General features: G+C 44.1%; 1 protein-coding gene across 5 annotated transcripts in view; it reads right to left on the reverse strand.

The window, feature by feature from the left end:
• Positions 1 to 27627, reverse strand: part of tcf12 (transcription factor 12) — an 89125-nt gene that overhangs the window by 44114 nt on the left and 17384 nt on the right. For all 5 annotated transcript variants that reach the window (XM_010880318.3, XM_010880326.3, XM_010880340.3 and 2 more), the window contains exons 4-5: positions 23610 to 23692; positions 17276 to 17378 (exon numbers count right to left, since the gene is read on the reverse strand). In XM_010880318.3, coding sequence (XP_010878620.2) covers positions 17276 to 17378; positions 23610 to 23692 — 186 coding nt within the window. The remainder of the gene's footprint in view (positions 1 to 17275; positions 17379 to 23609; positions 23693 to 27627) is intronic.

Raw genomic sequence — 27627 nt, forward strand, 5'->3', positions numbered from 1 at the left:
AGGTGATTACAGGTCGAGTGAATGTGTGTTCAACATGATGAAGCAGTGGAGAACAAGGGGATGATACATCAGCTGGAACATATTGGCATTTAGGTTATTCTTCAAGAGCTGCGTGAGAACACAAATTAGCCTGACAAATACACCCTCATCAAATCAGAGGGCTCTCTTCTGTCTCCAGGCAACATAATTCTTAGGAGAAAAGGTCCCTGTAATAGCCTATATTTACAAAACCAGAACATGACTCTGTCCATTAAATCAATTGTCCTTCATGAAGCACTGAAGTCTGAAACAAGAGCTCATCCATCAAAAGCTCACTAACCTATGAGTGAGAATATTAACTAAAACCATGCAAAAAGCCAAAAGATGGATTTAACCGGAGTACTAATGGGCCTGGTACTTTCCAGGGCGTTAGCCATGCGCTGTTTATTAACTCCCAAAGCAGGCTAGAGCTATCACAGCCATCCCACCATTCACAACAGCAGCCCTCGTACCCCCATTGCAGGATTTATTCTGAGCAGGTGCAGTCAGGCCACAGTAAAGCAATATTTTCTCCAACTGTTTCATTTTGAGATTCTTGTCTGTGACAGTTTGTATTATTATTCTTTTTCTTTATTGATATATTTCGGTGCTTCCAGAGACTAGCGTGTGTGTTGATGGATTGGATGCTAAATTCATTTATCATTCGGCCTGCAAGGAAGACACCAGAGCTATCCAGGTGTTGACACGCATGTCCACCAAGAACAATGTTGACATTGGCACAGACGCAACCCCCCAGACGCATGGTGCAAAAACAACAAGAATAAACCGGCTTAATTACCGGCAGCACTGCAGATGATCTAAATATACATGTCCACTGGGACAGTCACCTTGAATATGACTGCGTGTCCGAGCCACATCAATGAATTGACCACACCGGCTCAATAAAAGAAAATCCATCAACGGAAAAAGGTCCTTAAACACAGGAATATGTCCAAAACTGTCTCAATGTAAATGTTTCAGAATATCTTCCAGTGCTGGACTGGCGGGGGCCATTATATTTATTGTTATTGGCTAACACGCTGACTTTGAATTCACTGCAATGATACGCAATGTAATATGGGGATTGTAAATCATTAGGTTGAAATGTTAGCGTCAATACCAACAAAAGAGCAGTGCACATGCACAAAGTTTCTGTCATTATAACCAGATACAAATGTCTTGCTTATTGATCTGCAGAGAACCATATGCATCTGTTGTTATTGCTAGAACACATATGTTGTGTTTGTCTGGGCTTCATCAAGTGTTGGCAGTAACAGGTCAAGTGGAATGGACCTGCCTTTATCTTTCAGGTCTGTGATGTCAATGGAGTTTTGTGAGGGAGATTTTCTGAAGTCTATAGTCTACCGCATTTTCTTTTTTTCTGATACATGATTCAATCTTTCTTTTTCTGCATACATCAACACCCATCATACAAACATCTTGTCTGGACTGATCATTACCCTAACCTCTCTGAAGCCAATTCAACATGTTCAGCCTCGGAAACATGATGACACTCTTGGGAATGGGTTCAGTTCACTTAGCTTGGACCAGTACATAAACGTGAGGTGTCTGCTTTGTTTTTGTTAAGGAAACATTTTAGAAAATATTGCTTAATATTGTTTGATGTTGTCCCCTATCCTGGAAAGCTGTGCTGTTTCCCATGTATTCCCTACCACCATGTAAGTGACGCTGACTCAACTGTCTGAATTGCTTACAGGGACCATAATGACTGGTGTACAAATAGCATCGGCAACGTAAAATATTGAAATGGAATTGGGATGCAGAATTAAAGAGCAGGCATTGTCAGTAGTCAATGACAGCATGGCTCCCTATTGATCTGAGCACAGCAGCGGTGTGTGGTGCTCCTTGTTGTGATTCTCTGGGACGTAGTGATCCGAGCATCTCTGGGGATCAATTCAAAACCCCAGCCACAAAAACAGCCAATTAGTGAGCTCCTTTCCACTACCCGCGCGCCCCTCAGCCTCTCCTCAGCATTCCTACCCAGGGCCTCTCTGTGTCCCCCCTGAGACCCTTGACTCGACCCTCTGGTTAGGAAGGCACGGACAAAACAAACACAGCACACAGGATGAGGAAATAGAGGGTAATGCTAAACACAAATGAACAGAACACATGTCTGTTTACCCCTTTCTTTCCATTGAGCGCTGTGTCTGTGAAGACCAGGCTCCTGTCCCTGCTTTACGAGTGCGAGGCTAAACCCTCACCGCAATCCATTATCCTTGTCAAGTTAATGTTCCGTGTTGAGCCATACGGCTGGGCTAACATGCACAATAAAGGAAATTCCTTCAACTCGTTACAATCAGCACTTTCAGCTGTCCAAAAGACATACATTAACAGCTTTATTGTGTTTGCTGCGTTTTCTGTTGTTACCTGTGACAAAAACAGGAAAGTAGACAGGAAAGCAGAGAAACTGGGAGGCGAAAGAGTTGGCCTCATAGTGTTGAACACAACATATATGTAGACTCAGGGACTTGTGGTGTGGAAGACAACATATATGTAGACTAGGGACTTGTGGTGTGGAAGACAACATATATGTAGACTAGGGACTTGTGGTGTGGAAGACAACATATATGTAGATTCAGGGACTTGTGGAGTGGAAGACAACATATATGTAGACTAGGGACTTGTGGTGTGGAAGACAACATATATGTAGACTAGGGACTTGTGGTGTGGAAGACAACATATATGTAGACTAGGGACTTGTGGTGTGGAAGACAACATATATGTAGACTCAGGGACTTGTGGTGTGGAAGACAACATATATGTAGACTAGGGACTTGTGGTGTGGAAGACAACATATATGTAGACTAGGGACTTGTGGTGTGGAAGACAACATATATGTAGACTAGGGACTTGTGGTGTGGAAGACAACATATATGTAGACTAGGGACTTGTGGTGTGGAAGACAACATATATGTAGACTCAGGGACTTGTGGTGTGGAAGACAACATATATGTAGACTCAGGGACTTGTGGTGTGGAAGACAACATATATGTAGACTCAGGGACTTGTGGTGTGGAAGACAACACAGGAAATGGAGTTCACATCAGTTGTCACAGAAGAGATTCATTTCTACTCTGATTCTCTCCTGTAACGCTACAGTGGAACGTTTGTGTCTCTCTAGAAACACTGACATAAAGGACTGCCCTGGGCTCAGTAGCTCCCAAACACAGTGGACCGGCAGGCCAGACATCACAGCCATGAACAAAGCAGCACACCCACTCACCGTTCTTCCCGGCTTTTAAAATGGAGCCTTTTGTTTTCCTCTCTCAAGTGTTTGTGTACATCCGTCCTGTTGCAGGCCTTTGATGTTTCAGACAGGTTGTGTGTGACAGTAAATAAAAGCTGTGATGTGAAGGGGCTGGGGTCGTGGACAGGTCAGAAGGGAGGTGAGGCTACAGTGCACGAGCTCCTTCTCCCTCTCTGATGTCATTGGCACTCAGTCCAGCCGGCCAGTCCAGGTACCAGCAGGGCAGAGCCACCCCCCCCTCCCCCATCACTTTCTGTTAATTACAGCCTTGTCAGCACTGGCATTATTCAAACAGCCAGCGCAAATGTTAATGAGTTCTTATTTGCATATTTATTTTTTCCTTTGTTGAAATGTCATTGATTATTACGTTGTACAATGATGAATGCCTCTGCTGATGCGCTCTGATATGTAATTAGTCATTTCAGTGGAATGAATAGATCAATTAAAAGAGAGAGGTCGGGATTAAGAGAAATCACAACCAAACGAGGAGGAATCTGAGGGTAGAATGAAAGAGACTTCTTAAGGTGAGTCATGCTCGACAAAATGAAAAGGCTCTCTTTTAACAGCAACGACGAGCTTCCTCCGTCTCTCTCAAGTTCAGGATGGGGGAGCATGAAATGGTTTCTAATCATGACAAGGACTCTAAAAATTCGGTTGGATCAAAGACGACCTTTATTATAACACACAGCTTTTAGCCTTGAAGTATGCCTTTCAAATTCAAGTGCTGCTGCCCCTCTGACTATCTGGAGACAGAAGGGACTTCATTCCCCTGACGTTGTGTCTGTGTATGAGGGGAGAGGTGTGGATTTCCTGATTTTATTTATCCCTCCCCTGCCTCACAGCATAATCAGATGCAGAGGCTTGTTTATTTTAGGGTTCCGTCTTGGTGAAAAGAAGAAAGCGGAGGGGGGATGTTTTTGTTTGGCCTTAGCCGTTTTTCGGAGCCTAACTTTCATATCCTCCATGAAAAAAAGAAATACATTACTGCAGACCAGATGGGAACATTCCACATGACCAAACCAATCAATCACCTTGGTGGGACGCAGGTGCGACACAGCCGTGCAGCAACACCCCATTTCACAGTCTATCGGGCACAAACACATGGTCACCAATCAATGGCACCCTCAGGACCCACGGGAAGGGGGCGCCTCTCCCTAGTACTACTGGTTCATGGCTGATGACTTCATAATCACACATTCATTTTCTCAGTGGAGCCGGGCCAACTCAGCAGTCCTCCATGGTGGGGTCACTGTCACGGGACGCACGGGACGCCCCCCCCCCCCCCCCCCCCCCCCCAATCAGAGCAGAGGGCCAAGCCATGGAGATGAAGGAGGAGAGAATGCGTGCAGGTTTGACTACAGTCATTGGGCCACATCAAAGTGTACGCACGTGGGCAACCGGGGTAAGACGCCAGGCAACGGTTTAAACAATGACGCATCAGAGGAGCAGAGATGAAGAACGAGGAAGAAAAACAGGTCGGGAATTTAGATCCAGCTCTTAGTCGCATCACTATGGGGGTATCCCCTTGCATAAAAATCCCAGAGTGACCTGACTGTCCACAGTACAAAAGCACAAGCCAAACATTCATAGCCATATTGACAGGATAGCAATAGACAGGAAAGCCAAATAGTGTCCTAATAGCCATTTGGAGTTGTGTATATTAAGTGTATGGTGTGGGCGTTTAAGAGGTCGCTTAAGAGGTCTCAGTTAAATTCTCTGAGTTGACTAAGCATTTCATTTCCCATCTCTATCTCCCTGGCAGCAGCAGGGGCTCCAACTTGGGCTGCGAAAGGGGGTGGAAAGGAGAGGGGGATGGAAGGAGAGGGAATGGAAGGAGAGGGGAAAAGGGATGAGAGGGGAAGAGGGGGAGGCTAAGCTTGGCCAGGGGAAGCAGGGGGAGGTGCCATTGACAGACTCAGACACCTCTCTATGAGGACTCTAATTTTATCATAGGTCAGGTGTGAAAGAGTTCACACTATTTCATGCTTTTTAGTGTTTCACCATGTATATAGTATTTTTAGTGTTTCACCATCCAGATAGTATTTTTAGTGTTTCACCATCCAGATAGTATTTTTAGTGTTTCACCATCCAGATAGTATTTTTAGTGTTTCACCATCCAGATAGTATTTTTAGTGTTTCACCATCCAGATAGTATTTGTAGTGTTTCACCATTCAGAGAGTCTTATTAGTGTTTCACCATGCAGATAGTCTTATTAGTGTTTCACCATGCAGATAGTATTTGTAGTGTTTCACCATGCAGATAGTATTGTTAGTGTTTCACCATGCAGATAGTCTTATTAGTGTTTCACCATGCAGATAGTCTTATTAGTGTTTCACCATCCAGATAGTATTTGTAGTGTTTCACCATGCAGATAGTCTTATTAGTGTTTCACCATGCAGATAGTCTTTTTAGTGTTTCACCATGCAGATAGTCTTATTAGTGTTTCACCATGCAGATAGTCTTATTAGTGTTTCACCATGCAGATAGTCTTTTTAGTGTTTCACCATGCATAATAGTATTTTTTGGGTTTAAACATGCACCTAGTCTTTTTAGTGTCTCACCATGCATAATAGTCTTGTAAGTGTTTAACCATGCAGAGAGTCTTATTAGTGTTTCACCATGTATATAGTATTTTTAGTGTTTCGCCATCCAGATAGTATTGTTAGTGTTTCACCATGCAGATAGTCTTTTTAGTGTTTAACCAGGTATAATAGTATTTTTTGTGTTTCACCATGCATAATAGTTTTTTTTGTGTTTAACAATGCATAATAGTGTTTTTAATGTTTCACCATGCATATACTCTTTTTAGTGCTTAAACATGAGCATAGTCTTTTTAGTGGTTAACCACGGACATTTCGTCCAGTCTTTCGTCCAGTCTGAAAGCTCCAGCACTATGAGGAAAAGACCATGAAAAAGGGGATGATTATTAAAGACAACCATTCATACAGAGTTAATAAAACAGACCCAAGGAAAGGACACAACGACAAAGAGAATGAAACCAGATCTGTTCCCAGGTAAATGTAAATGTTCTGGCTGAAACACAGGATTAATATCTCATTAAGCCTCCACACCCCAGGGTAGGGCAGGGAGCAGTGAATAAAATAATGTACGTGTAATAAAAGATTTAATATGGATGGAAAGTGACAAAGTAGGGAGATTGGTGTGTGTCCTTGTGTGTGTGTGTGTGTGTGTAACTGTGAGCATATTGTGTGTGTGTGTGTGTGTGTGTGTCGAACCCTGCAGGTTGGATTATATTACACAGGCAGGGTGATGAAGCCGTGGATTCCCTATGCATTCTGGGTGGATAGGGGATTGCCACGCTGCTGCTGCGATGAGCACGTCTGAAAACTAACACGATTACATTGATTCATTTTTCACATTCACTTCTCTATGAATTGGATCCGTTGGGGAATGGGGGTGGATATTTTTAGGGAAGGCTGTGGCAGTTTGCCACCTGAGGTCCCTGGGCCAGGTGTGTGGGGTGTGTGTGGAGTGTGTGTGTGTGTGTGTGTTGGACGTGTGACTATGTGTGGACTGTATAAGGTCAGGTGGGAACCTAACAGTCCTCTCTCAACAGGTCTTCATAAAGACGTGTCACTCATTCCAGTTAGGCCTTCCACGGTGAGGTTTATGAATGGCTGTGTGACCACGCTGTCAGCCTGCACCTCATCCCAGTTAGGCCTTCCACGGTGAGGTTTATGAATGGCTGTGTGACCACGCTGTCAGCCTGTACCTCATCCCAGTTAGGCCTTCCACGGTGAGGTTTATGAATGGCTGTGTGACCACGCTGTCAGCCTGTACCTCATCCCAGTTAGGCCTTCCACGGTGAGGTTTATGAATGGCTGTGTGACCACGCTGTCAGCCTGTACCTCATCCCAGTTAGGCCTTCCACGGTGAGGTTTATGAATGGCTGTGTGACCATGCTGTCAGCCTGTACCTCATCCCAGTTAGGCCTTCCACGGTGAGGTTTATGAATGGCTGTGTGACCACGCTGTCAGCCTGCACCTCATCCCAGTTAGGCCTTCCACTGTGAGGTTTATGAATGGCTGTGTGACCACGCTGTCAGCCTGCACCTCATCCCAGTTAGGCCTTCCACGGTGAGGTTTATGAATGGCTGTGTGACCACGCTGTCAGCCTGCACCTCATCCTAGTTAGGCCTGCCAGAGTGAGGTTTATGAATGGCTGTGTGACCACACTGTCAGCCTGCATGCTGCCTCTCTGGGGGAAACAAATGCAGCGTCAGGGGACCAGCAACGTCCACAGCAGACGTAGCATCTCGTCAAACACTTAGATGGATGGTCACAGACAGCTCAGTGCACTGCATCAGCTTCACCCAAGGTGAGGAACTGGCTTACTGGACCTGGCAGACTGTCCATCTGGGGCCTACCAGGGACCCAGCGCCAGGAAGAGAGCAGACGGACGGACAGACGCACGCATTCCAACAGATCTGTGAGGTACGGTAGCCAGGAGTGTGTGTGTCCTGTCACGAAGATTCTGTCCAGTAGTGGAGTCAGGGGAGCTGAGTTGTTCCACTGGCAACATTCCTTCCTAATGATTCATTGCCCTTCAACTTTTGTGTTTCCAATCACTAACATTTTTATTGGCATCAGCTGCCAGCTAGTTCAAGGGAAGTGTAAAGCTGCATAAGAGAGGAGGTACAGAGAGATAGAGAGAATTGGGGAAGAGCGGGTGAAAGAGAGACCCGGAGGATATGAGGGATAAAGAGGGCCAAGGGATGAAGTGAAGAAAGGCGATTGGGGTGGGCAGGAGGGAGGGAGGGGGGGGTAGGGTGTGGCATGGACAAAGTACAGAGAGATGGATAATCAAGGGAGGAAGAAAAAGAAGACCAAAGCCAATGGCTGTGTCTCTGCTAAAAGTATGGAAGCTCTCCAATAGTGATTATATGCAGATTGTTGCTGTTGTTTTGTTCTTCTTTAGATGGTTTTATGAAAGGATTGGGCTAAATGCCAGCAACTCATAATTCAACCAACCCTAAAAAGACACTGCCTCCTTCCAAAATCCTTCCTTTCAGAAGATGTGCTATCTCACGTGAGCAACGTAGCAAGCTGTACTTTTTGATGTGTCATTTAGCATTAACAATATTTCGATGGGAATAGGCTTGTCAAACTAGTTGTGGGTTTTACAGGAGTGGGTTGGCTTTGTCACTAAGGGAAACAGCAGACACAAGGTAGATGAGCTATGGAAAAGACAGGATATGATTTACTTTACAGGATACGCCCCTATATAAGAAGAGCTGATTTTGTTCTATGCTTATACTTCGCAGGTAGTGCTTTTGATCATTAATCATGTTCTGGAGGCAGCTCAAAGGCAAAAAGTATGTGATTGGTTGCCTTTGTGGTAAAGGCAGTAGAATATTTGCCACAAGTTTCCCATAATTGTCTGACAGACGTTCACAAGTCACTACAAATTTGCTGAAACAGTTTCCCACAAAACTCATTTGCATGTGAAAATATGAGCTTGCTGCAAATCTGTGATGAATCGGCCAAGATTTGCCACAACTATTTGCCAGAAGCCTGTTTTTCTGAAAAGGGTACACTCGTAAATCATGCTGTTGAGTTTAGTTGGTTAGTGTTAGTTAATGGTTATGGTTAATATTAAGATTTAGGTTAGGGGTTAAAATAATAGTTTAGGGATGGGACAAGCACAAACTCTAGTCAAAGGTCCTCTCAGAGCATGCAGCTTGATTGAAATGTAAGCACCACCCTTAACACTGAGACAACCAATCACGTAAGTTCCTGCCGTTAATGCACAGTGGTCAGGAACAAATAATATTGTTGCTATTTTTCTAATAAAAAATCATACCAACACCACAAACATTTGACTATCATGTTCAGTACTCTATCAGTGTCAGTGCAGTAGGTTGACTGTGATGTTCAGTACTCTATCAGTGTCAGTGCAGTAGGTTGACTATCATGTTCAGTACTCTATCAGTGTCAGTGCAGTAGGTTGACTGTGATGTTCAGTACTCTATCAGTGTCAGTGCAGTAGGTAGACTGTGATGTTCAGTACTCTATCAGTGTCAGTGCAGTAGGCTGACTGTGATGTTCAGTACTCTATCAGTGTCAGTGCAGTAGGCTGACTGTGATGTTCAGTACTCTATCAGTGTCAGTGCAGTAGGTAGACTGTGATGTTCAGTACTCTATCAGTGTCAGTGCAGTAGGCTGACTGTGATGTTCAGTACTCTATCAGTGTCAGTGCAGTAGGCTGACTATCATGTTCAGTACTCTATCAGTGTCAGTGCAGTAGGCTGACTATCATGTTCAGTACTCTATCAGTGTCAGTGCAGTAGGTTGACTGTGATGTTCAGTACTCTATCAGTGTCAGTGCAGTAGGCTGACTATCATGTTCAGTACTCTATCAGTGTCAGTGCAGTAGGCTGACTATCATGTTCAGTACTCTATCAGTGTCAGTGCAGTAGGTTGACTGTGATGTTCAGTACTCTATCAGTGTCAGTGCAGTAGGTAGACTGTGATGTTCAGTACTCTATCAGTGTCAGTGCAGTAGGCTGACTGTGATGTTCAGTACTCTATCAGTGTCAGTGCAGTAGGTAGACTGTGATGTTCAGTACTCTATCAGTGTCAGTGCAGTAGGTATACTGTGATGTTCAGTACTCTATCAGTGTCAGTGCAGTAGGCTGACTGTGATGTTCAGTACTCTATCAGTGTCAGTGCAGTAGGCTGACTGTGATGTTCAGTACTCTATCAGTGTCAGTGCAGTAGGCTGACTGTGATGTTCAGTACTCTATCAGTGTCAGTGCAGTAGGCTGACTATCATGCAGTGTGCTACAGTGTGCCTTGCGGTGGAAGTGACTGATATTTCCAGATGCTCCAGTGCTGATTGGCTGGAGCTGTAATTACAGTCATCCCCCCTCCACTGCCCCAGCTGCCTCTCAGGGACCTGTTACATCACCACACCTTAGCCCCTCCCTGCACTCCCCCCAGCCAAGCTGACCCGCTTCAGCTGGGTTGGGCAGCACTGGAGTCAGGGCAGGTTCTGGGAGGAGTGGGGTGGGGTGGGGGGGCTGGGGGGGGTAGAGGAGAGGGATTTGTGCCCTTTCAGCTCGTCTTCAGCTCTTCACGCTCCACTGAGCACAGTAGCAGATAAGAGCACCCTGCAGCTCTGCATAATGACCGGCTACATCCACTACACCACACCTCATCTCTCCTCCACTGGCCTGGCACAAACAACAACACCACCCACATTTAACTAGAACCAGAAAAACAACCCCCAAAAACACAAAAAGAAACAAGAGATGAACCCATTGTTATTGTCAAGTAGCGTACTTGAAATGGTTGCCGCGACGTGCCCTCTCCCCGCTAAGGCCTTGTGCCTTTCCACATTACACATCGCCCCGGCTTCACTGCACACCGCTCTTCTCTGTGTGCGTTATCAGACCAGTGGAGTGAACACTGGAACACATAATGTATTCCAGTTTAACTTCAGTTGAGCCAACAGTAGAGTATGGATACAGGACTCACCGCCGCCATCACAGTCTAATTCCCACCTGTGAGTGCAGCTCTCCGTCTGTTTGTGTCAAAGTGTGTGTGACTACCCTCCACAGGCACAACGGGGCACCTCCTCTACCGCCGGGCTGAAGGAGGACGGGCACGTCTGAGCGTAACCAAGAGAAACAGAGAAGAGGGACAGAGCCGGGGTGGGGGGGTCGAGAGAGAGAGGAAGCCGAGGAGGGAGGGAGTGGCAGACAGAGAGGAGAGGAGAGGGAGCAGCATCGGCAGCGCCTGTGACCCACGCCGCAGAGGAAACCGGGAGCACACCTGAGCAGCACCTGGCCGCAATCATAGCCAGGGTCGGGGGAGGGGCCCGCGCGGGACAGAGCGGCGCACACTGACACCTGCACCAGTCAAATCATGCTGGGGGGGGGGGCAGGCACGATGTGGGATTTGGATCCCCGTGATAAATAAGCCTTGAGGAACAATTAGAGAAGAGAAAGGAGAGAACAAGACGCTATGAGGGACTGTGAGATTGATTTTGTTCCCTGCTGAACAAAAGGCAGGGAGAATGCATCTCGGCGCTGCCACGGCTCTTGTGCATAAAACCCTGGGCTACGAAATGCCCTGCGCACTTTGCATTGTCACCAAATGACTGAATAATTTCATTTCACGGAAACCCATTAGGTTTTTATCAAAAAAACGAGATGAAAAACAGATGAGAACAATTCTGTTCAGAGAATTAATTTAGCAGAAAAGCGACGGAGGCGAGAGGAGGGCTAACTGCAGACAACACTGCAGGCCGGCAACGAGGATGCAAATCTGTGGAACCCAGTGCTGCATGGCCTCCACAATTATATTCCTGGTGAAAATAACAACAGAGTTAACTACCCAAACACGGCACACGCCACACAGCACACGGCACACGGCACACATACAAATTATTCATTAGAAACGGCATGATACTAATCCGTTCCGAAGATCACTGTGCAATATGCAATTATTTCATCCACATGGTTGTATGAAAAGCATTGAGATGCATGGTCACAGTGGTCAGGATAAAGGTATTGCATACACAGGGGGTGGCTGGACTTCAGCACTTAGTTTATGTGGAAGACATGCCGGAGTGATGGAGAAATGGCCTCACATTTAAGTCTCCCCAATAACACAAAAAAAATAACTATACTCCAGAGGATGATAGAAAACAATTAAAAAGGCATAGAAACAACACCTTTTCCGAGATAACAGAATAAATGTCTGTTAAAAAAACATCAGGATTAGGGTGTCTTTAGTCACACTCCCGGTAGAATCAGATGGAAACCAGTAGCTACTGCCTTCAGAAGAGCAGGAGAGAGAAGCGGGTCTCTTGCCAGTGGGAACACAGGGCCGTCCCTATCTAGGGGACTCTGGCCAATCTCTGGGGTCCACCTGCTTCATTAACCTCATAGATTTAATGGGCCTGGAGATATGAGCGGTGGTTAGGCAGGTTCCTTTTCCAGTAATCCCAGGGACAGCGTTCAACAAAAGCAAGACAACACAACCCCTCTGAGATCATTCCGGGTGACTCAGGAGGCTAAATGCAGGCCCGTGTCACTGCAGACGTGATGCTACGTGGAAATACCCTAAGCCCACCAAACCCAGTGTGAGACACTATGTCTATTAATCACATTAGTGTTAACACCAGTGTACACAGAGGCTATGAGGCACGCGGGGCCACACGAGGGGCGGGGGGGGGGGGGTTGGTAACGGAGCAGATCACCAGTTATTAATACAGACACAGGCACGTGGCTGGAAGCTCCAAGAACAAACACAAAGACCATACACACACTGTCCTTCTGTGGCCCACAGTGGTCCTACGAACTGGGAGTTCGTCCAGGGAAATGAGAAACTGCGGCGGTGTGGGTCTGACTCCAGCCCGAGACAGGAAAAACATTCTCCTCTATCTTCCACCAGTTTCCTGTACAATTAAGTACGAAATGCCCAAAGAGAACGTATCTCAAAAATACATCAAATAAAAACCAAAAACTGTAAATCACTCAAGAACACGCAACAATGGTCGTCATGGAAATACAGGTCTCTGGATGACCCTCTAGAACATTCTCCTGTTTCTTCTTCTTTGAAACAGAGCCACCCATGTCAACATAAATCCTGTCATGCAAAATTAAGCACTGACTTCCAAGTGCCAACTCAAACCTGGCCTGGAAATGAACAGGTCTCTCTAGCCTGTTCTGTTGTAGTAGGTCACATCTATGCCAAACTGAAGAAAAACACTAAAACCCTGCCCAGCTAATTTTTAACAGATATCACTCAAGGAGAATAAAGAACCTAAAAGCCAAAATGATTGAAAGAAGTCAGAAGTCAATGGAGGAGTCTTCTGAACTGGCAGCTGAAGCAGCTTGCCTAAAATAAGAAAATAATTCTAACTGTTCTTGCTGTCCCAATAATTACGGAGGCCACAGTATTTCATTATGAGATTATATTTTTATGTCATTAATAAATATGATATGACCCAAAGCCAGAATAAGTGTGTTGCCTTACCAACTGTTACTGAATGTGTCCTAAATATCAACAAAAGACTAAACCAATTTCTCTTTGTGATCATAATCTATTTGATCAGTAAATACCGCATCCGCTGAAGAGGCAGGATTCACTATCTGCATGCATATTTCTATTTAATCTAAAGCTGGATTACAGCTTATTAAATATTGCCTCAAACAACTACTCACAGTCTGCGTAACGCAACACCCTTCACTCCTCCCTCAGAGAAACCCTGTCAGACAGCCAGGACAGAGACAGGACAGAGACAGGACAGAGACAGGACAGAGAGGGTTGGACAGAGACAGGACAGAGACAGGATAGAGAAAGGACAGGGACAGGACAGAGACAGGACAGGGAGGGTTGGACAGAGACAGGACAGAGACAGGATAGAGAAAGGACAGGGACAGGACAGAGACAGGACAGGGAGGGTTGGACAGAGACAGGACAGAGACAGGATAGAGAAAGGACAGGGACAGGACAGAGACAGGACAGGGAGGGTTGGACAGAGACAGGACAGAGACAGGATAGAGAAAGGACAGGGACAGGACAGAGACAGAGACAGGGAGGGTTGGACAGAGACAGGACAGAGACAGGACAGAGACAGGACAGGGAGGGTTGGACAGAGACAGGACAGAGACAGGACAGAGACAGGACAGGGAGGGTTGGACAGAGACAGGACAGAGACAGGACAGGGAGGGTTGGACAGAGTCCATGATCATCTCTTACCTTAGAGCTGCCAGAACACACCTACACACAGCCACAAAATAAAACCCAGTGTATTTTATACACCAGTACTTTCAACCTATAGGACAAAGCTACAAGGCACTGCTTCTAGACCACTCTAGACCACTGGAACAGTAAAAAGATGGTGAAAATTAGCAGAGAGACTGGTTTTTAATTAATCTAGAACATTGGTAGGAGAATACTGAGAAAAGTGCTTTCATAAGACTGGATGGGTCATTTCATTGAGAGTCGATACATCCTGTTCTTTCCCAATTTGTTTGGAGCTTAATGTTAACTGCCTTTTCCGAGGAGTAGCACGGCATACCAACACTGAACACCAATAAGCATGTCTCTCCTCAGCTCCTGGTCAGTATGTCCAGCATCCACATCCCTCCTGGAGGAGACACTGGTACAAAGGGGCGTCGACCTGCAGACACAGAGTGTCAAGCCAGACAGTGTGCTGAGGAGGACACGTCGCTGTACCCTAAGAGGATTGGGGGGGCGGGAAGGGGCAAGAGGCGCAGACCGCCAGGCCCTCCACAGCCAACACACTACCCCAATACATGCAGCCGGCGTCGTGGCTAAGAGCTCTTATGAGAGCCCACTGTTGTACTTATCCTACTCCCCATTCTTCCCCTGACAACCCACAAGCTTAACTGGGGAGGGATAGAAAATAAGGCCATAGCATGAGGGGGCAACTCTGAATACCTGCCACGTCCAGTTTACAATTCACTAATTCTATAGTGCCAAAAAGCAGCCCCCAATCAGCCATATATTATCTCTAGAATTGAGCCTAAGTCATTCCAATAATGTAACATATTTTGCCGGTAACTGTAACGGAAATATCACGCCAAAATAAACAGTCACTTGCCAGCCATCTGTTATCCACTAAAAACTGTAACAAGTTCATTATTGTACACAATACCTGACCTTAAATAACCCCAAGCTGCATTCAACATGTCACACTTCTCTATGGTTGAATGATGTAGCTGGGTCTGATCCAACCGTCTCCTGTATTCCATTCAGAAACCATTGAATGAAATACATAAGGAAGAACATTTACTCACACACACACACGCACACACACACACAAACATGAAATCAGGACAATGGCTTGCTGGATTCTGTTGGTCTAAGTACGTCTTAGGAGTTTCTTATCTAAACTAAAGCTGATTTAGATGTTGTTCAAAAGCATTGCAAATGAGGTTTCCTGGTCATTGTGAGTCAGGTCCCTCTAAGCCAATGGCTGTGTTGGTCTGAACACAGCACCGAGCACAGAGGCCATTGTCTCTTCCCACCTGCACGGCTATCAGTGAAGCAGGGCACACTTAAATAACCGCAAGCATCCAATCAGACAGAACAATGTCCATTCTTCGCCTAATACAATACAAAAAATAAAGCTCTTAAAATGTGGATGTGAGTCATTTCTTTGCTTGCAATCCATCAAAGCAAGTTCTATTCCGATATATGTATTTGGTAACCACATAAACAGAGAGGTAACTAAAGCGCCTACATCCTCCGAAGGTTTTTTTTTAAGTACACTGCAGACCACTGGGATTTGGATTTAGATAATCCAGTTAGATTACCATGGCTCGGTTTTAAAACAGCAATGCTGAGATCACACAAAAATGGGTCAACAATGAAACCCACCTGAGAATGTATCTGATGGAAGGACGTATTGACTTTTTCTTCTTTTGGTTTGAGTGCTGGGTTTTTTTCATATTAAAAAGAAGCATACTGATTCTTCCTATATCAGTGTATACTAATCAAACAGCATCATAATATACATATCATGCACAAACGGGCTTTGTAGCACTGTACAAAGACATCTGAACATTCCCACATGAATAATTGCAAATCTTCATTGTATTACTATATGCCCCTACATGCATATTCCACCTCTAGGACTAGTAAGGAATAACCTTTCAAGCTTAATTTAATAAGGTGGCTCCAACTACGTAATTCCATGTAAATCCCAGATATTACTGCTGAAATTCAATTTGATAAGAACAGACTCATCTTCCAATCCCAGTTTCAGATAAACACAGACAATTTAGGCCCACAATCAGATTGTCTAATTCCCTGACACATCATTGTAGCTAATCATTTCCATATTCTCCTACTTATAATCATAATTACAGCCAGAGCCGGGGAACAGAGCAACCCAGTCTCCCAAACGCATCCTGTGATCAATCGCTGCAAAGATAACATTTCCTTTTCAGTCGTCTCTCACACTAGCACCCATCCGTAAACTAACCACCTTGCATGGCAACCAGTCTCCAGGGCAATCTTACAATGAGCCGGGGATTCAGTCGCCCATAAAACTGTCAAGTGCTAACACATCACAATGATGCCAGGAGAAAGGCTTGTGTAATATATAGCTTTTAATTGTTATTATCTATTGCATGGGGGGGAATAAATACCCTTTAGAAATTCTAACCCACCATTTAGATTTGATAAATCTACAATACAGGGTTAACATGGGGAATGTGACTCACTCTTATATATTCATACTCCACAGTAACTACACAGGAGGATGGCAAAGGACCAGCACAGTCAATTCCAGTTCGTAAATCTACAAAAACAAAAAAATTATCTCAATCTGAATGGAATCGCCGCTGGTTTCAAAATAAAGGCTTTTATTTGGAAGGGAATTTTCATATTGCTGCTCTTGGCAGACAAATGGAGGTGCTGGTACAAGATGGGAACAGCACAATGAGGCTAAGCATGATTTAACAAACCCAAACGCTAAGTCTGCATAAACCATCACAGATTACCTGCTATTCAAGCATCTATTAGTAATCCTAAATGACTTCCCGGATGGTGATGGCTGGGCTGTTTTTCTATGTAACGGTCTCTGGCATGTCTGCTTGGTTAACAACCTTCCTTGGACACCCCCCTCCCTTGCCACTGGTTGTTGCCGGTGGGTTTTTCTGATAGCTAGAAGCCAGCCTTTTGTGATGGAAAACTGTACTGATGGCGTGACTTTCACCCTGGGGGAGGGTCAACTTCTGAAGACACTCACCACAGGAGGAGAGAGAGGTGGAGAGAGAGTGATGGAGAGAGAGGCTGAAGGAAGGAGAAAGTGGGAGAAGAAAAACACTCTTTAGCCTCGTGGGGCTGTGAGGGCTGCCACTTCCAGATGCGTGACAAGCCTTGTCCACACAGGGCTAAAGGGATTTTTTTTTTTTTACATAAAATTGATCTCTGAGACCAAAGGGCATGTGAGGGGCGACACGTTGAGAAGCACCTACTTACCCATTATGCTGGAGTTCATAAAAGGTGTTGGAGACAATCCTTCATGGGACACTAATCGACTGTCACTCATGTGATCACCATAATGAGGGCTGTCTGCAAAACCCTGGGGGGAGAGATCAGAGTATTAAACACGTTATTAGGCTGCTTGGCTAATTGAGTGCTATGACACTACACTAATTACTGAGGAAGGAGAGCACAATTGGTCAACTGTCCCCTCAAACAGTCTGTTTTTGTGTTTTCCGTCATCAAAATCGCTTTTTTATTCTCTCATTATTAAAGCAGTAAAACATTGCCCTGAAGGGCAGTTAAAAACATATTCCACACGTTTCAGGATAAGGTAATAATATAAGGTTAATGATGCACATGTTAATTCCGTGGAGGTAACTGATTGTGTTCATTGTACACCCATTTGATGGATTCGAACATGTGTGATGCACAGACAAGAACATTCACATATGGATTAAAACGACTACGAAAAAAACCTTACTCCTAAATGGACTCCAAACAGTCTTAGTGTTTTGTTTCAGTCCTAAAGGCGTAGTCGTGTGTATGAATCCACCTTCCCATGTCACACAAGGGGCTGCCATGAGCAGGCCCAAAAGTTTCTGGCAAACCTCTGATCCAATAATAATTTCCAAGATCCCGTTTCTCCATAACTATTCTGGCTGGGGCGTTTGTTTAGTCAAAGACAGCTAGTCTCCAAACGTTGCTAAGCAACATTTACACTAGGCACAGAACATGCAGCTTTGTATTTGTTGATGTCTATAATTGAAAACAAATCTTACACACAATAATTAAAAATCCCTGTATACTGTGACACAATATTGATTTTAATTTCAAGCATTTAATAAGAGGATGTTATAACATATGAGGGGGGAGGAGCCAACCTCCATCCTGCCAAGGTACCTGCAGCTTAAAAAATTGCCATTTCCTCCTGTGTCTGAACAGTGCCCTTTCATGACAGTTATCAGCTTCAGGGGCTTAGGTCTAAATATCGGTCACAGTATGGTCTTTGAAAACTCAGGGTCTCCTGCAATAAAAGATACTATGTAGCAGTGCTAATCCCAGGCCCTGTGAAAATCCTCCCGCGCTCCAGTCAAATGCTTCCCCCCCAAACTACATTAACTCCCACCAGAGGGACTGAGCAGCACTGGGCGAGAATTTCTATAGAGCTTTTTTCCCCAAACTCATACCCTCTGCATTCAACATATAGTAAAAAAAAAAAAGTAAATCTTATTATCCATCTTTTTTGTGAGTGGATGGTGATGGAGTAATTTCAAAGGCAGTCGAGTGTTGTGCTGTGTCGAGAGAATCCACACAGATTCCCCATTGTGTTCCTGCCCTGCCGCGTTCCCTGTTAATCATGACCTGAACGGACCCACTAATAACACCCCTTTGACAAGCTCCAACACACACACAAAAACGCGCGCCGGCAACAACCTGTGAAAACCTCACCGACTACCACATCACCCGGGTGTGTTTCAGCCAAATAAATTGTGTTTCAATTTAGCCAAATAAAACCAAGAACTGTAATTAATGCAAGACTTCATCTCAGTCCTCTATCTTCTCCTAGTCTATTCCTGCCTGGCGGTGACAGCCGCCATAGAGCTGGGAGAGGCCAGCGAACAGGAGCAGGTATGAAGGACCAGATAGGAAAATGGCAGAGGAGATACTGGTGAGGGCGGGATCACACTATTTACCCACAGCTCACCACGTGTCTGCTCCTCTGGGACCATTAGATCATCAATCACAGAAGCCTCATCCTTTCCCAACCCTGCTCGCCTACATCAGCCCAGACACTAACACACGCTGTCACTGCGACCAAAGGGGCCAGTTACCGCCAGCTAAATAACTGTCAAATCACTACTTAAGCATGCAGGCCACAGCTCCTGCCATGCCCCCTTCTCCCTTGCCACTGCGCTTAAAAAGCCGTCTCCTAGATGAAGTGTGTTGTCCCAGGTGAATGTGGGGCTGCGACGCGGCAGCTTGAGGAGGGATGATGTGAGGGTAATGGACGTGTTGCGGCGGGGCTGTGGCGTGCGGGCAGCGCCGGCGTTCTGTTGTGTTGGCGGGGACAGCCCTGGCTGTCAGGCGGCAGGCCTGTGTCCGCAGCTGCCCGGGATACATTGGCTGGCTGGAAGCCAAGGTCAGCACGGCGGGACGCAGTCTGTTCACAGTCCACTAATCACACCCTGCTAGCTCCCAGCACCCAAGCAGTCCACTCACACAGACGCATTATACTGACCTCTCTAACCACAAGGAAAACATATTTTTTTTTGGGAAAGTTGATTCTTCCGGTAAACCTTGCTTAGTGTGAGTTACTGAACATTTGATTACTTAACAATATGAATTGGGGAATGAGAAATGGGGAAACATAACTTTTTTCTAAACAAATGCAGTATTGTAGATTAAAACTCGTCCATGATTATTTGTCCTCCGCAATTTTGTGGCAACCAATTTGTACTGCAAGAACTCACAGGGGAGTTACAACAACCGATGTCGAGATGCATCCTCTGATACACATTCAGTGCTGTTCTGGTTCTTATCACACTACTCACTCAACCAGAAAGTTTTTCACGGAATCCCTACGCGCTGGAGGGAAAGCATTTATATCTGACATTTCACCTAGATTGCAATCACAAGAACATGCTTGAATGCGATAAGGCAAGACAACAATATTTGGTTACTGAGTTGAATTTTTAGGGTCTTTTCTTGGCCGTGCCTGGGTGGTGTGGTGCAGCTTCCACTCCCTGATTATTGATCCAACACCGCTCATTTGCATATGCAAACAACTTGTTCGTTTTTTTACCCTTTTTCTGGTTTATACATTGCTATTACATGATCTCTAATGTCTACAAAATGATCGGTTCACAGGTAGTGGTGAATGGTAAAGTTAAAATGTCCTTGTTAGGACAACTTCTTTCACCTGTGTAAATTAGGAGCGTCCACAGCACAGGGGTTGAACACAATTTCCTTTTTTTCCCCTACCAATATTTCCTAAATAAAATCAATGTCACCATATAATAACTGATTTTGAGTTTCAGTGTTTTAAAATAAAATATCAAACAGAAGCAAATATCAATATACCATTTGTAATTCAGTATTATGCCAGAATTGGTTGGATGTGTCCGAATACTTTTGCAAGGCACTGTATCAGCGTATTCAGTCCATTTCTAGTACGTAAAGACTGCATTTTAGATGAACTGCTTAAATATGAACATGGTGCAGGAGTCTGGGGCAGCAGAGCCACAACGACACACAGTTTTGTATGGACAGACAGTGATGAATGGGCACATAGATTTGACGGTGCAGGCCGAGTTCAAAATGGCCTGAGGATTAAAGAGATTGGCTCCATTCTCTTTGGTCATCCGAATGAAACCAGGCAGTGTATGGTGAATGGTATGTAGCTTTTCAGTCGTACCTTGTTGTCCATACTCTCAAATATAAAAATTAAAACAAAATCCCAAACAGCATTGTGTCAATATGAAGAAATAAATGGCTTAAGTACCCTGCAATTTGATGTACAGGCATAGTATGAAAAGGTACAACCCCATATTATCTGATTCAATGATTTACTGCAGGTCTTCCAGCTGGCTTGCATTAATAATCAGGTTGACCAAACAAAAAATCCCCTCTCCTTGGCTCTGTCCTGCGTCTTTATGCATCAGTGTGCGTGCACAATGGGTGTGTATGTAAGTGTGTGTGTACAGTATGTGCAGTATGAAGGCACAAATAGCTGTCTGCTTACTGATTCCCGTCCTTTGCAATGTCAGAAACTCTGATTTATATGCACCTAAAGCAAAGATATCTCAAGCGTCTCCATCTTATAATTCAAATCAGGCAGCTGATGGAACCATAGCCTGTAGATGTTCATTCGGGAAGGGCATTGGAAAATAAACAAGGTAATGCGGGCAGATCTGACATTTAACTGATTTCTGATGGAAAGTGACAGGAGATTGACATTAAATGAAATTCATACAGGGCACCCAGAACAGCCATGGTGTTGAAGACAAACAAACAAACACAGAGATACAGAGACATTCACACTTTGGAAGATAGAACAGAAATCCTATATAAATGACTTAGCCTATGCTTTCATGATGCATGATGAATTTAGAGCAACAAATAAGGGATTAAAAATGTGAATTACTGCCAGACATATTTCATGACTGTCAGGAAATCCAAATGGAAAGAAATTAATGAATCACTCATTGATGGCACTGAAATAATATTACACAAAATATTCATAACATAACAAACATTAGTCACAATTACAATGTCAAAGAGCCAACTAAAAACTAATAATATTTCCAATTAAATATTTCAATTTTTTTATGCTGTGGGGGGGCTTTCTACCTGAAGGGGGGGCACTTACAGGCCCTTGTGCAAATAACTACATTAGCACAAGCTGTTTGCATTCAAAAGACTTAAATGTGCTGTCTAATATTATAGAAGACTCAAATGCATACTTGCATCCTGCGATCCATACTTGCATCCGTCCTTTCAAGTGTGCTCTTCTGAGAACACGCAAAATAGCATACTTTCTATTTCGCGTTACATTTCAAATGTACTTTTGTTGATGTAATTTCCACCAAGCCAACTTTGCAACATTTCTCTTCCCTGCAAAGAGCTTCTCCTTTTGCACTCGCCAGCGAACAACACATTCACCATTGACGTCACAATCGAAGAATTATCTAAATATATTGCTAACTTCAACAACAATAAACAAGTTGGTTAACATTAATGATGTTAAGCAGCTTGCTAACATTAGCTACAGTCAGGGCAGTCGCCAGGAATCCTGGGTAAAGACATATTCCTGGGCTCCCTTACTTACATACAACACTGAAATTATTACAATCAGGGGTCCTTACCAAGCCTGGGTCCCGTTAATCATACCCACCTTTCCCTGTGTTAGCTATGGCCCTGGCTAAAATCATCAATCCGTATACAAAAATATACAATCTGCATTATGAATGACAAGTTTGCTCTATTTTTTTATGTATAGAAACATTTTTATATAAACAACTGCTACCACTGATGTTCACAATATCAATGATGATGAATAACAAGCAACGCATAGTCTCTTTCGGGCTGTGGTTCCCAGTGTGATGACGAAAGTCGCAATGAATACTGGGAACAAAAAACTTGGAAAAGTATACACCGATGCATGTTTCATTTTCCAGACCTTCCAAGTAAGCTAACAAACATCTTGTTTACCAGACGTTCTATTAGCATAAAAAGGTCAAATTTAATAGGCAAGGTCATAGACACCTGGTGGTTAGCACTTCACAGCCTTTGAGGGAAATAGCTTATTATTTATATAGGACACTAAACCCAGATACATACAAAGCACCCAGGTATGATTAAAAAGATATGCTGACTATTGTGGAGGGGCAAAAGAAAGATCTAGATCGAATTCAAATCCATAACCAAGAGCTAAACGCAGCAGTAGTGAAATGCTCTCTTCATACATTGAATTGAAGCAGAAAAACTGCCAATTTTCAGGTAGAAAGATGCAGCCTTTCTCATTCATGGTTACAAGAAATGTTTGCATGCAGTTATTTTGGTGAAAGGCTGTGCAACCAAGCACTATCTCTGGGTAGTCTAATTTTGTCAATGTTAATAAAATAATATTTCAGAAATAAAGTATAAACTTAAATTAACAAAGATAAAATGGGTTCAGCCCATGTGTGTTTATGTGACCAATAATATCTTACTTCATATACATTAAGAAAAGCGTAACGGTGCATTTATACAGTATTTGTCCACATCAGACATTTTGCAAGCTAATGATAATGACTATTAGCTAAAAACCCGAAAGTATCCGCAATTTACTTGATATCCAGAAGTTAATCTGCCTCTGGGAAAGAAGATATATGGCTTAATTGACAAATTCCTGAACTATCCTTTCAGGGCCACTCTAGTCAATCTGAAACATCCTTGCATCTGAAAAGTCCCACATTGCAAAAAATATATAGATTTTTATTTCAAACCGCTGGAGCAGTGCATTCTTCTCCCCAAATGACCTGCTCAACACATCTTGATCATGATTGGTGGAGATATGTGTCAGTTAAAATATAACTGGAGAGGACCTTTAAGAGGATATTGGTGTCATGCAATTAGGTCCTACTGGAAAAGAAAATGATGTCAATTACTGGTCACACAACATGACTAGGGTAGTTGGGTTAGCGGAGCTCTCTCCCTGCCGCCCTCCATCCCCAGGGAGCCGTGAATGTAACACGTTGATGTAATGAGTGTTAAATGATGTGTTGTGAAGCAGAAAGGCCAGGCAGAGAGTGATAGAGACAGAGGGGTGAGGTGAGGCTGCTGTTACCCTGGAGGACTCGTAGGAGGGACTGGGTGACTGGCCACCTGGGGCCCAGGAGGACGCTGCCTGGCTCGGCCTGTCATCCATACCTGTCAGAAGAGGAGATGCACAGCTGTCAGCACCGTGTCCTCACACTCCTCACACACACACACACACACACACAAACACACAGGCATACACACATTCAATTGTTAAGACAATGATAGAATGACAAGTTACACATACATACAAACATACAGGACATTCAAGACACCCCAGTACCCTCTGGGAAGGTCAAGACACCCCAGTACCCTCTGGGGAGGTCAAGACACCTCTGTACCCCCTGGGGAGGTCAATACACCCCTGTACCCCCTGGGGAGGTCAAGACACCCCTGTACCCCCTGGGGAGGTCAAGACACCCCTGTACCCCCTGGGGAAGTCAAGACACCTCTGTAGCTCCTGGAGATGTTATGACATCCCTGTACCCCCTGGGAACAATAAGACACCCCTGTACCCCCTGGCTGAATTTAAGACAGCCCTGTACCTCCACAGGAAGTTAAGATACCCCTGTACCCCCTGGCTGAATTTAAGACAGCCCTGTACCTCCACAGGAAGTTAAGATACCCCTGTACCCCCTGGCTGAATTTAAGACAGCCCTGTACCTCCACAGGAAGTTAAGATACCCCTGTACCCCCTGGCTGAATTTAAGACAGCCCTGTACCTCCACAGGAAGTTAAGACACCCCTGTATCCCTTTAAGAAGACACCACTGTACCCCTTCTGGAAGTTAAGACACCCCTGTACCCCTTCTGGAAGTTAAGACATCCCTGTAACCCTTCAAGAAGACACCACTGTACCCCTTCTGGAAGTTAAGATACCCCTGTATCCCTTCAAGAAGACACCATTGTACCCCTTCTGGAAGTTAAGACACCCCTGTACCCCCTGGAAACATTAAGACACACCTGTACCCCCTGGAAACATTAAGACACCCCTGTACCCCCTGTGGAAAATAGTAAGAAACAGATACAGAATATAACCTGTCTTAACAAATGGGTATATTGGTTGAAATGTCTTTAGAATCTCTCTTGAATTAAACAAGACAGAAGAATCCAGTGATCCTTATGAATCCAGTGATCCTTATGTCTTATGTCTCAGTGCACTGGTCAACTGGGTCTCCAGGTTACCTTGTTTAATAACAGGACATAACAGTGCATCTAGAATCATGTCTATCAAGGCACAAGCAAGCATTCTGCCATTATCCTGGCAGGAGGACAGAGCCAGAGTGGAAGAAAGTGACTAATCTCTTATCCATCCATTCAAAGGCTGTGCTGCTTTATAAGCTCCAGGCCAATTTTTACTGTGTCATTTATTTTGGTTTACATAAATCACAGACAAACATTTGTGCACTCCTTAGCATGTGCACATGTTCAAAATGTTCTCCAGAGCAACCAGAGCTGGCTGATAGGGCAGTGATGTATTGGCCTGCCCTATCAAAACAGCTGAGCACTGAAACTTGATAAAACTCATTTGAAAAAAAACCTTCATGTTCCCAAAGACAGAAAAAGAAAATCATAGATAAACAAATACATCAATAAAGTTGACACAATTTCATCAATTCAACATCTGCTATGTGATGAACAAATATAATATCTGACCTTCTAAATCACATTTCCCGGGCCTGCTCAGTAAAGAGATATGATTCTGAGATCTGTTCACGCTGTTTGAGCCAATATTGCTTTGTAGGTAACAGCATTCCACTCCAAGCTATATAATTGCAGGAGTGGGAGTAACTTCAACATTTTGCAAGTTACTGATTGTCTCATTGGTAATTTTATCCTGTTTCAGAAAACTGCAATACTATTCATTTGATTACGCTTACATTTCAAATAAATGGTATACACAATGAATCAAATCTAGCAATCGCAGGGAGTAAACAACCAGTTTAACCATAACACAAGACTCTCTCATTTGTTTTAATTCTCAAATGTTAGTGACAAAAACAGTCCAGGTTTTCAGTTGCCTGAACCGTGCCACTTGACCGCATGGCTGGGCACAGGCTAAACACCAGCTATCTGCATTTGCATGAGTAGAACAAACAGGCCCTTTAGCAAGGGGAGGCCTGCAACACACAATCAGAATGTGTAGGCTTGACTCTGATCCAGTGCCAAAGACAATGTACAGGCTAGCTAGTGTGTGGTAGGCAGCAATGCAACTGTGAAACTCCAACAGAGCAGCACACTTTGTCCTCAACGGCACACACAGAAATAACGACATCATGCATTACAGCCTTTCCTTGTTGAGGGCTGAGGAACATGTACCACTGTTTATACTTTTATAAAATGTGTGTATTGTATTTGCATACTTAAAACAGACATACATAGCCCTCCAGACACTCCATAATGTGTTTGTTGACTGTATTTAAACCAAAACCAGATATAATGTGTTGGTCACACAGAGACGTGTCATTATGAGACTGCTGTGACAAGAGGTTACTCAGGCAGATAGGTTTAGCTTTGGAAGAAAAACCACTCACAGCACCTCGTTCTACTATAGCTCAAATTTGACTGAGGTTTTATAAGAACATGAATATGTACGTATATTATGTTTTTGTTATATATTTGTTCTTTGTAGCTGCTGCATGTGCAATAACAAATGTTCCCACTATGCTAAAATGCAGAGAAAAGATTCAATTCAACTTCGCATAATTCAAGACACTTTTCTTTGCCATGCTCTAGTAATACATTTCTCAAACGTGAAATAACATGTTAGTACTTAACAGAAAAATATAACAGCTCCCAAATGGGAACATGCGTGTACTGTATACCAGTATTAGCCCATAGCTCTGACAGTAGTGACACGCCGCCTGGCTCTTTAGGGCGCTAGCTGTCACAGGCTCCAGTCTCCAGTCTCTGTCCTGACTGGGGCTCCAGGGTCCTCTCTTTACACACCACTACAGATGGAGTTACATCAACACAACAGCAACAGAATCACCAAGGAGGGGGCAATACTAAAATAGCAACCGACGGGACAGTAACATGTTCCGGATTCTATCCAGGTGGTTAACACACTATGGACAAGCACACGCGTGTTGACGCACATGTGAACATGTCACTTTACATGTAGAAATGCAGTATTCGTTGCTCTGTAGCATAAACACACAATCGCATTGAGGAAATATTTGGTGAATGCACATTGTTGTGCATCCATAGCATGGGAGATGATCCTCATCTGAGAAGATAAATCCTTGTTTGAGGTGGTATTTCGGTTTGGTCTTGTATTTCTATTTTCCGTGGAATTAAAATACAACCCCAGTGAATCACTGCCTACCAGTAAAGCCACGTCACTGCAACCAGGAGTGAGAATCAGTGCCAGGTGGCCCCACAGAGAAAGGCACTAATCGTCTCAGCCCTGCACGGAGTGGACAGGTGGTGGTTGGATAGGGATGACTTGTCTCCTTGAGCAACTCCTTGTGGTGGGTCAGGTGCCTGCAAGCTCAATTGCGGTTGTTTGCAGGGAAATATGCTCCCCCTCCATTGTGTATATGCTGACAGATACTTCCTGGTTGAGCGACCAGTGTGATGAGAAGCTAGATGCATTAAGAGCACATTTGAAGTTTTTCCACTCTGTAAAACATGCTATGGAGTTGTTGCCGATAATGGCCATTGCGATGAGGCAATGGCCATTATCACAAACTGGAAATTACAAATTGTAAACACTAAATGGACATCACTTATTGGACATCACAAATTGTGCATTACTAATTTGGGATGAAATACAATATATCTAAGTGCAAAAATCTGTGATGTTGATTCTGAGCAAAAAGATTTTTGAAAGAAAGTGGAAGTTTGATGGAAAATTTCCTCTGTGAATCCTGCTGGTTTATTTAACCATCCACCAAATCAATGAGGGCCAATGGCAGAAGACCGCTAGCTGAGGTCACTCACATCGACAGTTAGACAAATTTAAGATGCAAAAATACTAAATAATATTTATGAGATACATTCCACCTCTGTAAAATTATCCAGGTCTCATCTGCTCTGAATAAC

The sequence above is a fragment of the Esox lucius genome, chromosome 2 (assembly GCF_011004845.1).
Source record: "Esox lucius isolate fEsoLuc1 chromosome 2, fEsoLuc1.pri, whole genome shotgun sequence".
NCBI lineage: Eukaryota > Metazoa > Chordata > Actinopteri > Esociformes > Esocidae > Esox > Esox lucius.